This window comes from Primulina eburnea, chromosome 2 (assembly GCF_022965805.1).
Source record: "Primulina eburnea isolate SZY01 chromosome 2, ASM2296580v1, whole genome shotgun sequence".
Classification (NCBI taxonomy): domain Eukaryota; kingdom Viridiplantae; phylum Streptophyta; class Magnoliopsida; order Lamiales; family Gesneriaceae; genus Primulina; species Primulina eburnea.
In genome coordinates this window covers 5,237,572-5,252,848 of record NC_133102.1, presented here as the reverse complement: position 1 = coordinate 5,252,848, position 15,277 = coordinate 5,237,572, and the positions used below count along the sequence as shown (strand labels likewise).

The window sequence follows — 15,277 nt, the reverse complement described above, 5'->3', positions numbered from 1 at the left end:
GTCTCATGTATTTTTATGAAAATTTCGAAGATTTTCCTAGTAGAGTACATTAAAATAAGGATGAATAACTACTATTCCGGAAAAAAAGGATTAATTAAAATGACTTTTCGTATTTCAAAGATTTTATTTTTTGAGTAAGTCTCATGTGAGACTGTCTCACGGATTTTAATCTGTGAGACGAGTCAACTCTACTCATATTCATAATAAGAAGTAATACTATTAGCATAAAAAATACTAATTTTTCATGGATGACCCAAATAAGAGATTCGTCTCACAAATATAACCCGTGAAATCATCTCATACAATTTTTGCCGTAATTTCCCTCCCCTCCCCTCCCCTCCCCTCCCCCCCCCCAACACAAAAGAAGTAAAAACAAAACTATTGAGACACCAAATCTAAATTTGTCAGAGATATTTTTTCTTTTTTCTTTTAAATTATAACACAATCAGAAAGTTTTGGACCGAAATAAAGTATGTGAATATCGAATAGTTAAATTGTAAATTTTATACAAAAATTTATCATTAAGAAATGCCTTTTTGATATTTTAGTTATTCGAAACTTGTAAGTGCAAACAAGCGTTCTTCAATTAAATAAATATTGTTGGCTTCCAATTTTTTTAATTTAAATTATACAAATGAAAATGTATTTATATAGTATTCCTATATCGACAGTTAAGTAGCATTAACGTTAGATTAGAAGTATATTTTTCGAAAAATGCCAAAGTAAATTAAATTTTATGACGCAACGATTACAATTAAGAAGACATTTTGGACAATTTAAAATAGTTGAAGGTAAATTTACTTATCATTATATCTTTATTCTATATTGTAGCTGCAGCACAGCTTTTTATTTATGTAGAAGTTATAAATATTTTAATCATTGATGTGATGTTCATGAATAAGTAAGAATTATTACAAAAAAACTCTTGGTTTAAGATATAGTCCGTGACATTATTTTATACGAAATGGATCCTCAATTTAAAGTTGAAGCTTTTTTTTTTCCTATTTCAGAGTAGGAAAATGAAAATTACCCGTGCAATGACAGTAAATTTCATGATTTTTTTTCTAACATTTGTTCTCCAAGATGTCCTTTCTTTAATCTGGAGAGAGTACACTACATCACAGATAATTGATATTTCCCAATTCAACGCAGGGAAACATGTATAAATACATATGGTGTTCAACCTTTAAAAAAACTTATGTCCAACGTTTGCATACCGAAGAAATTGGGAAAAAAAGATGGAGATACTCTCTTCCTGGTCAGGAACACGGTTAACAAAATTTTGTAGAATGTACAATTTACGTATGCAATCTCAATGCTGATAATGGCAGATTAAAATTGCTACTACACGATCCCGTTAGGTCTTTCTCCGCTCCTAGCAAGTCTCTTCTGAACATCAGCTTCATAATGTGTCAAGGCAGCATCTAGAGCCTGAACCAACAAGTTGCACATAAATTGCACTCAACCGAGAGACACAGCAATGCAGGCATTAAATGCTTAGGACGACATTTCAGAAATTGCAAGTGAAGCAGATACACAGAGCCTTGGATGTGTTTTTCATCTTCTCTCTTATCATGTATCAAGTGTTTTTAATGCAAGGGATAATAGCATGGAACTCATAGTCACAACTTGAATGAAAAAATGATGGCATTTACTGATTCTAAACTAGAGTACTGAGCACGTAGATATATATATCATCATCTGAGTAGGAGGGAAAAGATGAAGGTATAAAGGTTACTCCAGATGTAGTGAAAAAAAGTTACAATCCTATTGCAAGTTCCTTTATAACTAGTGGTTTTTAAATTTGTTTGAGTTTTGCTGTGACAAACACATCGGAGGGCTTCTTCCCATTTATCAACTGCTCATAGCATCCTCAAGTTATAAGTTCATCAGATATGTCATGTTTTTAAACCAGATTCTCAGATCTTCATCTATCCACATCCAACCACAGAATACAAAAAATAAAAGAGAATGGAGTTGGAGATTGGTTCCCCCAGTACATCTTATTTCAATTAGCTCACTACTCTTGCAAAAGTTGTACTCTATGCACGAAAATCTTAATGAAACCTCATTGGGGAGATAGTACTATACCTGTTGCATTGGCTGAACGAGAAGTGAAACTTGATGCCTGAAATCCGATTGAACAGATACCTTAATTTCCTGCTACCAGATGAAATTTTAGCAGTCATAAAGGCAATGCAGAATGCATCGGAAAGTCAACACATCTAAAATAACTGAAGGTACCTGCAGCTTTGGATACACTTGTGACATTGCATCTTTCAATCTAGCTACCTGACGAAGGAATGACAATGGAATAACAAACATCGTTTTTCACTACAATTTCATCAAAATCTAAATTGAAGGAATGAGATCAAAGAAACAACTGTAAAACTATATTGCACATAGAGATGTAAATGAACAAAACCGTTTGCGAGCTATTCGAAGCTCGGCTCGATAAAAAGCTTGTTTAAGTTCGTTTGTTAATCATACAAAGCCAAGCTCAAGCTCGATTTCGAGCTCGAAAATTTAATCAAACCATACTCAAGCCTAAGGATATTCGACTTGTGAGCTCGCAAACACGTTCGATAATAGGCTCGCAAACATGTTCGATAATAGGCTCTCGAGCACGAGCTCGGCTTGTTTATGTGGCTCGAAAGCTCGAACTTGGCTCATTTGTTGAGTTGACAAATAAAAATATTAGTACTAATGTCAATGGAAGGAATTAAACACAAAACATAGTTGTAAAAAAGATGAATGTACACCACAGTCACAATTACATTTTTTTATCTTGCATATCATTATACTAAAATGTTCTTTAAAACATAATAAATTAACAGAAATACACCAACTTATTCTTTTTTCCCCAAAAAATTCACATCACCAAGTCATATACACGTTGAGTACCTTTACAAATTATTATCCTAAATATTATATTAAATTGAATATAATGAATTTATATTGATCAATAATATAATGAGTTTATGTTTTTTTAGTTGTTATTTTTGTCGTTTTGGTTATTTATGAATGAATTTATATTTTATTTCTGATTTAATTAGTTCATAGATAGATTTAATTTTTAACAAGCTCGAATAAAGCTCAAACTCGAGCTCAATTCTATGCTTTACAAGCTCGAAAACAAGTCGGGCTTGTTAAACATGACAAACGAGCTATTAATGAATCAAGATCGAGTCAGGTTTGATTAACATGGTAAACAAACTTTTAACGAGCCGAGCTCTTCTCGAGCTTAGTAATTTCAATACAAACCGAGCTCGAGCCTGAAAATAGAAGCTCGAATCGAGCTCGAATAATCTTAACAAGCCAAGATCAAACCTACTACTGTTGGTTTGGTTTGGTTTGGATCATTTACATCCCTAATTGCACACCCTTAGTTTCATGAGGTTCAAAGTCACGCCGAGGCTCAACCTGTCATAACTCTCTTTTGGTTTCAACAGTCAGGAGCATACAAAACCAGGGGAAATCCCTCCCCTCTTCCCAGGCAAAATACTACTCCCTCAGCCAAAAGTTCCTAGCACCACTAACTTATTCGCCTAAAACATTATGCTGATTATGTGGTAGCCAGCTGATGAAAAGAGAAGGAGAAGCTCATCGTAGCTACGATAACAAATTTTTCGTGTCAGGACATGTTGCAATACTTTGTTAGACTAGCTATAAAGAATTCAATAACGGCACATACAAGGGTTTCAAACGTGAGAACTAACCTTCACATAAAGGTACTTCGTTGTTACTGGGTATGACGATCAAAAGTGCTTCAATAATTCCTGGATAGACGTCCAGTGCTGAAAAAAAAATTCTTTTACTCGGACATCACCAAGGATTGATATACACCAATTGCCACAAAATAAGTTTTTGTTCAATTGATATAAAAATATATATACTAATGTCATAATTGAAACATTTTGCATGTAATCATTTAATTTTTAAGTATAAGTTTGGGTCAGGGCTTACATGTAAAAGTTCGTCTTTAAGAACTTTTGGCAAGCCATCCAAAACACTTTCATGAGGGTTCTTTCCAATATTAAACTTGGTGCTAGAGATGTTCTGGGTCAACACATTAAGGACCTATAAACAACAACGCAGAGCAGTAAAATTTTGTAGCATCAGCCATCGGTGAAGTATGCAAGCCTCTCTCTCTTCATGAACCACGTCAAAAAGTGTTCATGCACAAAAATACCTTGAAAGAGACTTCTGGATTCATTAATGGTTCTTTTAGACCTCTCTCTCTAACATTAGATACGAGTTCCCTTAAGGAATCATAGGCTTCACTGGACCGGACACTACGTAATACTGTATATGCACCTGAACTTGCATCTCCCAATGGTTCTAGAGCATTAGCATGTTGAAATTCAAAGTAATCCCGAGGATCCTGCATAAAGAAATCAAGAAATTAGAAAATAATTAGTTTCTAATGCAAATCCCAAAAAAGGTCAAACCTTTATGCATAGGGGTGCAACTGAAGGGTCTTGAGGCCCCCAAAGATCCTCAATCTCAGTCATTCGAGAAATCCTGTCTGAGCGTTCTCGATCCAAATTGCTATCAGATAAGTCATTAGCCAATTCAACTGCAAATACAGTTACAAGTCAACAAACATACTTGTCGCATATAAAAATGGAAACCAAGAAACCCTGGCAATAGCAACCTTGTTTTGTCCTGATGAGGGCTTCAGCAACAGACCTTGCGTCTCCTAGACCAACATCTATTATCAGATTGTTCAAACAAAAAAAAAAAGAAAAAAGTCAGGCTGTCCTATATTTCAGCAATGGTACAAAGTAAGATCTAAACACGATGAAGTAATTTTATTGGATAATAAACAAACTGCTTTGGCTTCTTATATCGGTGGCTGCAATATAAAATGAATGAACAACAGATGAGTAGCAGAATTTGCAACAAAACCAAGCCTGAAGTTGTTAATGGATATAAAACAAAATTTGATTAAATTATATGAATAAGCACCATATTAAATAAGTTATAGCAGACAATGAGATGCTGCAAAGCAGACTAACACAAGCACATGCTCCCGTATACACAAACACATTCACTCACCATTCACCAACACTACCAAAAAAGCTCTAGATTCTCCAAGGGTAAGACTTGGATAAATAACAATAGTCTTGCCATCAACAAACAACATCCACATCTCATAAAATATAGCTAGCCCTTATTAAAGCATTAGGTTCAACACCTACGGGATCTGCACAAACAAAACATGTCATGATGTCTCTAGACTCTCTAAAATTTCCGGACTGCTGAAAATAATAACCTCAGCTCCTAACAGGTATCAAAAGCAACAAATAAGGCCATACTCTCACGGACCAGAAAATTATTTAAGAATTTCAAGTTGCATCGAATATCTTCACTTCCACAAAGCCGAAAGCCTTACTTATTGATAAATAAGCATTAGAAGGCTCTGGAAAACCAACCTACAACTCTTCCTTGAAGAACAACAGCTGCATGTTGGTTGAGATTTTGTGAGAAAGATCTTCGATATGGCTCATATTGAGCATCAAAAACATCCTTGGTGTCATCATTAAGTAAACCACGATCCTACACTTTTATGGAGTACGTTTATTGAGCATAAGGAATTCATCGATCAAACTGTAACATGCCATGAATACCAACATGCAGTTACACAGGAAAAAATGCTTAGAGAGAATAATAAACACACAGGGAAACTAAATATCAAGGAAATGCCTGATGTCGATAACACAAACAACTTATTCTTAAAAGTATTGATCTTTTTGGTTATCAGATATTGTTCATAAACTTGAGAGCAGAAACAACATATTAAATGCAAAGTGGGTCAAAGAAAGCCTTTATTTGAAAAAATGTCCATGGACAAGTTCAAGAAATAAGAATAAGATTGCAGATTATCGGTGCCACAAATGTACCGGGATATGTATGTAATCATCGCCTTTATCAGCTTCCATGTCCACAGTTGGATCGACACGCCTGATCTGAAAATTGAGTAAAATTGTCACCAAAATAAGCGAAAGATAATCACCGAAGAAACAAGATGCTGCATGAGAATGTCTATTAAAGCACAATAAAAAATAAACTAACTCATTAAAATGACCTTTCTACGAGCTTCATCGGCCAACATCTTGTCTTGCTTCAGAAAAACAGCAAGCTCCTCATCTAAAGCAGCCTCTGCTGCAGCAGCAACCACATTTCTTGTGCTGTGAAAATATTCTGCTCTTGAATATTTGGTCCAGAACTCTTTCTCAGTCATCTAGAATAAAATAGTAAAATTCATTTTCTAGTGACTTTCGTGGTTATAGCAATACATACAAACACTTGAACCACATTATATCTTCAAGGCTTTTGCCAAAGGAAAAGTATAGATTCTTACTATTCAAACCACTTATCATTTCCCTAGGCAGCATTTTGAAGAGGATAGTAGTGTTTTAACCACGAAATATCAGACGCATAAATTACTTTCAGAACAATGACAATTTTTAGTTTCTGTCCATATGCCATATAACTAGATAAAATATCACAAAGTCATTAACTGATTCTTTGGAAAGAACCTTAAATAGCACAACCCAAAAATGAAATTACTTTGAAGCATTAACAGATATTGCACATGTTAAATATTATTACTATTTAATAACCTGAACTCAGTAGATGCTCAATCCTCTTTCTATAGGTTCTACGAAATATAAAGATCGTTAAAGTCAAAAAGCTAGAGAGATCACAATCTTTTTTTTTTTGAGAGAAAACAAAATTTTATTGAAAATTTAATAAAAATTACATAACGGATAAGCAATCCGCAAGCTTAAATAAAGTAGAGCAAAACTTAAAATTATGACATCAATACATAATTCCAATCCCTAACCAAATCCGCTATTCGGAGGTCTTTATAATCTTTGAGCACAGTCGTCCAAGTAGCAACCGAGAATTTTATCTTTTCCCACACTTGAGGAATTTGTTCCGATTTTTCTTCAAAAATTCTTGAGTTTCTTTCCTTCCAAATTGTCCAAAAAACGCAATGAACAATCATGTACCAGAATTCAAATGTTTTCTCCCAGCACTCCAACCCGGTTCGTAGTAGAACATATCTTTTGCCTTCTGCGGAAATGACCACATGAAACCCAGTTCATTGATCACAAGCAGCCATATACTGTGGGAGAATGAGCAGTGTAGAAGTAGGTGGTCCTGTTCCTCTTCATTATCCCTACAAAGACAGCACCAATTCGGCCGCAGGTAGCAGCCAGGCCATCTACGTTGCATCGAGTCGCAAGTTTGCAGTTTTTCCAGCGCCACTATCCACGAAAACACTTGTACCTTTGAAGGAACAGGTACTTCCCAGATATATCGAGTAAAAGAAAAGGGCAAAGGCCTCGCAAGTGTGAAGAAAGAGTTATAGAAAGAGCAAACAGAAAACAAACCCGAAGACTCCCCCACCCACCTCCTATAATCCCCAACACCTCGCTGAATTCTAACTGACTGAAGAATACCCATAAGATCTATAAATTCCCCAATTTCCAACTCACTCAAGTTTCTTCTAAATCTAATATCCCAAGAGGATACCGAATTGGTACCGGCCGACAGCTCCCCTATGAAGAAAACAATCGGTTTATTGGTATGAACAGACACAAATAAAACCCGGGTCCAAAATATTTCTTTTTTTTTATAAGAAACATAATAATATTATTAATATGAGAATTTTACAATACAAGAAGTGGACTAGTGATCCACTGCCATAAACTAAATAGTTTTTAACAATACACATATGACCAATCTCTCAAAATATCTGATGTAGACAATCCCTGAAAGTTTTTATCGCTTTTGTGAACTTGATTTTTCCCCAACATTCTTCTGCTGTTTTTTCTAATTCTTAAAAAATTCTTCCATTTCTCTCCAACCAAACCGCCCAACTAATTCCATGGATCACTACTTTCCAAAATTTTTTACCTCTTTTGCCAAGCATATATCCCAGATCCGTAGTAAACAAATCTTGGGTTGTCTTCGGCACAACCCAAACCAGTCTCATCTCTTTCAAAGCCCTGGCCCACAACGCATGAGTGAACTTGCAATGAATAAACAAATGATCTTGTGTTTCCCCATGCTTACGACACAACACACACCAATTCGGACAAAGAGAACAATTAAGATATCTCTTTTGCATCACCTCGGATGTCAGTAATTTTGCAAGGATTGCTGTCCATGAAAAAATTTGAATCTTTGACAGAATAGGTATTTTCCAAATGATATTGAAAAATTTGAAATCTTGTGGACCATTACTATTCGTGAAGAATGAGTTGAAAAAAGATTTGACAGTGAACCTACCGGACGGATACTCCTCCCACTGTCGAAAATCATCAACCCCTTCGACCAATTTAACTGATTAATCTCCTCCTCATGGAGAGATCTACGGAAATGCAAGTCCCAAGAGAAGTTATGTGACGAAGAATCAAAAGAAGCAAAATAGGAGATAGCCAAATTACGAACCAAAGATAGCTGAAACAAAGAAGGGAACAAATCCCGGAAAGATGATTCCCCCAACCAAATATCCTCCCAAAACCTGATTTTAGTCCCCCCTTGAGCCACTAGTCTCAGTAGTCGGTGATAAGTCGGGTACGATGTAGAAATGAACTTCCACGGACATCTAAAAGTCACATTCTTAGCCAACCCCGCATCCCATCCATTGTATTGTAACCCATACTTACTCTTTATTACTCTTTTCCACAGCGTATCACTTTCAACGTTGAACCTCCACAACCATTTTCCCATTAGCCTCACAACGAGCTTATACAAAATAATAGCAAAAGTGTTGGCTACAAGAATGAAAAAAGTGTTGTCACATACATTGTCAGAAACTCAAAATGCATTTACCGAGGGAAAACATATATTGGATTGTTGTTTGATTGCAAATGAGTTGGTGGAAGATGGGAGGAAGAAAAATAAAAAAAGGTGGGTTTTGAAAATTGATTTTGAAAAAACGTATGACAATGTTGAATGGGATTTTAAGGCATCTAGATCCAGGTAAAAGAACCATGAATGAAGCACAAAAGTTCAGGAAACCCACTGAAAATTACAACAGGGCATGCAAAGAACGTCACATCAAACATAAAGTTTACTAGTGTACCAACAAGTGCAAGGAAGAAGTCAGTTAAGAAGAACCGCAAGAAAATATTTAGCAAACAGAAACATCTTCAGAAGTTTCAAGGTATTCTAACCTTGCTCGGGACAAAATTCAAATATGCTTGGCGAACAGCTGGTTTCTCGGCGAATATCTGAATAAAAATTCAGAATTCATATGTTAAAAAAGAGCACAGATGCGTATGCGAAAAGTATGTCAAGCATTCAACATAGTTATAATTTACTTGTGACAAACAACAAAACAAAGAAAGAGGCAAATAAAAGAAAACTACATTTTCAACTTTTGTCTTCTCCTGTTACACATCAGTCAGTGACTTGTTTCATCTATTTCACTCAAAATCCAAAGTTTTATATTACCGAAGTAGAGTTGACAACACAAGGTGGTTACTGAATTAGTAAGCTTATTAAATGAGAAAACCGAAAGGGTATGCATCCTGTAAACCTCATAGATTTGTCAGATTTTATGAACTAATTGTTGAATCATATCATCATCATCCCAAAGAAAAACGATCGATATAAATTCAATATCTTAGACATGTCTCTTCTGAAAAATGTTGCTTAAATTTGAATATTGAAAGAATTTTCTGAGCGGCGTAAACTTAAAAACAAAGTTATCACTTGATGTTCATTATAAAGATTCTTAAAGGATATCGTTTTCATGATTTTATCATTCAGTTACGCTCCTGAGTCCTGTCCTTAGTATAATGGCATCACACAAGGCCATATCAATCATAGCCCATTTAAGATTGTCTTTCCTTCAAAAATTTCAACACTAGCAAGTGAGTTGAATTAAGGTACTACAGTTGTTGCCTATGGTATAGGAACTTAACTTGGAGCACACAATCTGGATGAGGCATATTTTCACTTACTGCTGCTAAACGAACCAAAAAATAACTGGAAGAAAGAAGGAAACATACCTGATGGATGATTTCTGGTGTCAGGTTAAATGTAACTCTGTTTGACTGAAAACACAACAATTAAAATTGAGACTGACAGTTCCATATCGAAATAATGGAATACTACAGAAACTTGTGAACATGGCTTAACACATGCAGTAAAACCTAGGTTCAAAAAGACTGAGTAGCCATTAGCTTGTGCCTGTTCTAACAAGCTTTAAAAAATATATATACACACGCACGCACGCAAATTCATATGCTGCATCAATATTTATTTTTGCAGACAAAAACAAAACAAATACCGTCACTGATCATCCAAAAACAACTCTATCTTATAATAACTCAGATCCATCAAAGCAAATATTAATTGTCACGATGGGGTGATATCATATACGTAGCAAATAAAGTTTCAACTTTCAACTTCCAATTTCACCAATATCCCCAGCACCCACAGCCATCCAGCACCAGCACTTTTCTACTCATGAAAATGATGGACCACCAAATCTTCCCATGTCAATGTTCCATTAACATTAGCATCTAATGCCCATCAAGAAGACCAAACAATGCCGGAAGAAGAAATGATTGGCCTGAGAATGTAAAATGCATAACTATAGCTCTATAGTTTCAGCCAAAATCCCTTTCTTTTTCCATTTATTTTTTCTGGTTTTCAGGGAGTAAGATGGTTCTGTCTGGGAAAGGATATGGGTGTGAATGAATCTAAAACGTTAAAAATAAAAATAAAAAAAGCTTAAAAATGTGAATGGGTCATGTCACCTCAATCCTCTGTGATAATTGATAAAGCATTAAAATGGCTTATGCATGTTGAGCTGAAAAGGCCACAATATCGAGTGTGAACCAACCAGCACAACCCACAATCCAATCATATTAAGGGCCAACATTTGGATGACAAGATTCAATTGGACTCAGCAAATCCACTTTTGATTACATAAAACAAGTACATCATGATATGGACAACCCTATTTACGCATAAAAATGCATACTCAAACATGCACATAAGCATAAGAGTGGTGAAGGAGCTAGAGTACCTGACCATCAGATAATGGTTTTACAGTCCACATTTCATTTTTTAAAGCAACCCACTGCTTTGGCCGTCTATTGTCATTCTGCTCAAGCAATTTCTGTTCTCAACAGGTAAACAATAAATATTGATTATAGATGTTCCACCAATAGCTCCTCGAAACCAGCTAAATATCACTTCCACCAAACTTATTTCAAGAGAATACAAGTGACCTTCCATAAAACCAATTTAGAATGGGAAAAAAAGTCTGACCACCTTGCGATTTTGAGAACAGGCAACAAGAAAATAAAAACAAAGGAAAATTACACCTTTCCTTTTCATCTCTATTTATTTCTCATAAATATTAAAAATGACTTCAAATTCCAGTAGCGAACCTTCCTCGTCGCCCAGAATTCAGCTTCCGTCAAGATACCTCCAATAACAAATTGTTTGTGAAGTCTCTGTAATTCGCTGCCACTCACACTTGTTAGTGTTTTAAATTAAATAGGTCCGGTCATACTATCAAATATAAACAGCAAAAGTCATAAACAAGGATAACAACCCTCTTTTGTTCGCATTGTATGATAAATAGGTGTGGCCAAAATTGTAGGATACCTCTAATAACCTATGTTAAATCATAACCACAAATATGCCAACCTAAGATTTACTTTAAATATGAAAACATTATGATGAAATGGCTGTAAAATTGCAAAAAACAATATATCTGTTATTATTTTCAAATGGTTCATGAGCATCAAAGCTAACATTTTGAATATGATGGAATGAAATATAAATCAACTATTTATTGGGCAAGCATCTATAAGCCCACAACTTCCCATATACAAGGGCAAAAAGCTGTTTCCAAAGTGAAAAAAGAAGGTATTTAGACAAGTCTTTATTTAGACTATAATCATCCAGCTAAATACAACATCATATTTATACAACTCAGGTATAAAAGAATGAAACAAAAAATCAGGTAGAAAGCAGTGCAGGGGCAAAATGTACCAAATAAAACAGACTCTATATATCTGAATGAATGCAGTCAACCACCCCCCTGCACTATTACTATATGACTATTCACTTTAATTCATTAGCATTATACCTTCATCAGTTCTGTTGGTATGAAGAGGAGATAAAGTTATAGTATATTGCCCAGAGGAACCAATTGAAAGTTCAATCAATCATATCTTTTAGATGCCAAGTCATCCATGGGTGGTTTTTTTAGATAAGTGGATATAAACGAAATCATGCTTGATCTCAAAGATATATATGTTAAGAACCAAATAAACCAAAATGTTTTTCTTGTCAGATAATGTCAATGCCAATGATCTTATTAAATTAAATTTTCTAAAAATGTGGTCACCTGTTTTCCTGAAGTAGCTTAATTCGACACTCCATTTCTGATGTGCTAAGTTGTTCAGTACCAACTGATGCCGTGGACTTATCAGAGGTCACTCCTCCAGCTTCACTGTGAAATGCAATGGCAGTGGCTGCATATAAGTAAGCAGTTACCAATGTGTCAGGTTCATAGGCTTGCTTGACAATCATCGGATATATGAATCCCATACTCCTTAACAGAGTAATTCAGATGTAAGTCCCTTTAACATATTCAACCACGATTGTAACTCACCGACAAAGTCCCGACATACATCACGATCCGGAAAATTATCGAACTCGAGAATATAATTTCCACCCTGAAACAACACAAATGGTGTGCTTGTAAATTAGATAAAAACCAAGGTCGATGGTAATATTCAGTCTGCCAAGGTACTAAATAGTATTCTCAAATTGAATCGGATATTTAAATTATAACAAACCTGGTCCTGAGTAAGATTCAGTAGGGCCTGCTTAGCACCCTCCTTGGTAAATTTGTGTCCTGCAACTTGCAAATGGAGATAATTAAAGGCGGCATTGTTGCACTTCAATAATGGAAAACGAGACAATGGATGCACAATTAAGTTGGAGAGAACGGATTTTCAATCCATTTGTACTTTTTAGTTTTTTTAACATGGTTTAAAGATGATTCGCGTTTTTCTTTTAAAAGGACGGAACGCGATCTGTAGATTTGAAATTTTCAATACCATGGACTGGAACAAATAACTCAAATCTATAAGAAATCTTTCAACCAAACATAAGGATCTTTGATTATTCATTCTTCATTATTTTTTCCACTACATGAGGATGGTTTACCAGAGCATTATAACAAAACTCAAAACCATAATTCAGAAGAAACTATCTCGGGGTCCAAACAGAAAAGGAAATTGATAAGATATAAGAACCTTTAATCATTCCAAATTCCACATTCAGCCTTACAGATGATTTTGGATCACTGGGCATAAACATAAACCTTTCCATAGTCTGGAAACAAAAACAGAAAATAAGAATATTGACACCATAAGACATAAGAACTATATAAGGATTCAAAATTTGATGCATTATCAAAACTGCTCAAATATGACAATAGCTATATAAAAGCCATTGGGAATAAAAAGTAGTTTTGAACAGGTTAGTACCCATTGTGTTGCAACTGCAAATTTAGTAATTGAAGAATTTGTAATAAATGTTTAGGCACTTTTGATGCCTTTGGAAGCCATGAACAAGGGAAACACAAATATACAAGCCACATTTGGGGAAATTTTCTCCCTATGTTAAATCTTAGTTTTGCGTAATGACAATCTTTTCTCCCTTGAAAACGACCTTGAAGGTCGGAAGGAGATGGTACAATTCTTTCGCTATATAAGTGATGACAAAGTTTCAGAATATTTCCTGCTTTGTTTAATAAGATATTTATCATCACATGTGCACTCTCTCCCCCTCTCTACCACTCCCTATCTCTCTATGTCTATCTCTATCTATCTATCTATCTATCTGTCTATCCAGACAACAATTGACCAAACACAACCATAAAGTGTTGTTTTTGCCTCCATGGATTCTACGATTGCACCAATTTGCTATGATGGGGTCTTGACTGTGGCCTCTATGATGTGCTAGAGCTACAGTGCTATACGTGATGGTTTCACCTTGAAATGTAACTTAAAATAGCACTTGACCAATTAATGAGTCTGCGTGGCGCAAGCTGGGTGATGCAATACAATGCAGAAAACATTTAGTTTCAATTTGCGCTCTTTCATTAGAAAGTTCCACTTTCGAATAGTTATGAGCATCCATAGTTTCTAGAAAACTTCGGGATAGAATCTGGTTTGGTTACCATAATTTTTCCAAGAGTTTAATTGCAATCATAGACAGTAAAATAGATAGAACATCAATAACCTCCATCAAATATTTTTCCCCAATTTGCAAATTTCTGATAGCATATCCAAATTGTTGATTTAGCTCATTTCACTAAATTTTTTGAAGAAATTTTTGCCCAACTTATAGATTTAATTTGGTGAATTCCTCAGTGAGCACCGATTATTACCAATTAATATGTTGAGACCGGAAATTTAAAGTCAGAATTTGAATTAAAAGCCACAACAGTTTGAGGAGACAAAGCCTCAAGAAGATTTGAAAGAAGGGATATAATGATGAAGAAAGGACTAATTTTAGGACGAATGTTGGGCCTATCAATTTCTCCCATTTAGAAGAATATCAATAGTTTAAACACGCGATACCAACCAAGTATACTCATTCTACCAAATGCATTTACTTGATCTTCATCGTGTAACTCGCAACAAATGGTAAGAAAGAAAGCTTCGTGAAATGTGGCGAGAAACTGTCGTTCGTGTCACTCGTCACCCATTACATGCAGACCATTGATTTGATAAAACAGCAGAACTCAAAATCAAATACGAGTACTATTATAACCAGGCATCAGATAAAACATGGAAAATTAAAGTAAGGGTTCATCACCAATTTGAGAACGCCAGGAACACCGGGGTCCTTGACAGAAGACTTGTACTTAGCACGTTTCATTACCTCCGCATCCATCACAGGGATGCATCCAATCCAACGGTGGCGACAATGATTCAACCAACGAACGGATATCTACAACATTTGCCGATTGAAAGTTCTACCGCAGAGGATTAGGTTTTCGATAGCGTTCATGAGCCGGGGAGAATCCATGAAGGCACGGCGTTGCCGATCTGGCAACGGATTGAGGGTTTATATATAAGTCGGTGTGTCATGTTTATTTTGTCCTATTATTTATATATCTACTAATTATTTATCTCACAATAATCAAATTATTAAAACAAAATGATAATTTAAAATATTATTTATCAATTAAATCAAATAATATTATTAA

General features: G+C 35.2%; 1 protein-coding gene across 3 annotated transcripts; it reads right to left on the bottom strand.

Annotated features, from left to right (window-relative positions):
• Positions 1 to 1,249: 1,249 nt before the first annotated feature.
• Positions 1,250 to 15,133, bottom strand: LOC140822636 (general transcription and DNA repair factor IIH subunit TFB1-1-like). 3 transcript variants are annotated; one of them, XR_012116012.1, is made up of 20 exons: positions 14,884 to 15,132; positions 13,314 to 13,392; positions 12,852 to 12,910; positions 12,665 to 12,728; positions 12,398 to 12,524; positions 11,430 to 11,505; positions 11,063 to 11,155; positions 10,038 to 10,082; positions 9,198 to 9,254; positions 6,092 to 6,247; positions 5,907 to 5,972; positions 5,439 to 5,562; positions 4,658 to 4,714; positions 4,452 to 4,579; positions 4,193 to 4,384; positions 3,967 to 4,080; positions 3,720 to 3,797; positions 2,245 to 2,292; positions 2,092 to 2,160; positions 1,250 to 1,431 (listed from the first exon to the last, which is right to left on the bottom strand). XR_012116012.1 is itself a non-coding variant. In XM_073183447.1 (18 exons), exons 1-17 carry the CDS (start codon positions 14,959 to 14,961, stop codon positions 3,759 to 3,761), a joined length of 1,554 nt encoding a protein of 517 aa, XP_073039548.1. In that variant the 5' UTR covers positions 14,962 to 15,132; the 3' UTR covers positions 2,244 to 2,292; positions 3,720 to 3,758. The 3 variants fall into 3 exon arrangements, 2 of the variants coding, with proteins under 2 accessions (XP_073039548.1, XP_073039557.1); XM_073183447.1 differs by lacking the exons at positions 1,250 to 1,431; positions 2,092 to 2,160 and having other exon boundaries at positions 2,244 to 2,292; XM_073183456.1 differs by lacking the exons at positions 1,250 to 1,431; positions 2,092 to 2,160; positions 2,245 to 2,292 and adding an exon at positions 3,456 to 3,612 and having other exon boundaries at positions 14,884 to 15,133.
• Positions 15,134 to 15,277: the final 144 nt, after the last annotated feature.

Bases quoted from the DNA above. Each gene is read 5' to 3' on its own strand.
- LOC140822636 (XM_073183456.1), bottom strand. From the start codon at position 14,961: ATGGATGCGGAGGTAATGAAACGTGCTAAGTACAAGTCTTCTGTCAAG. The intron at 12,525-12,664 runs GTGAGTTACAAT...ACTTATATGCAG, and splicing joins TGTATGTCGGGACTTTGTCG to CCACTGCCATTGCATTTCAC. The intron at 6,248-9,197 runs GTTAGAATACCT...ATTTTATTCTAG, and splicing joins TGAATTTTGTCCCGAGCAAG to ATGACTGAGAAAGAGTTCTG.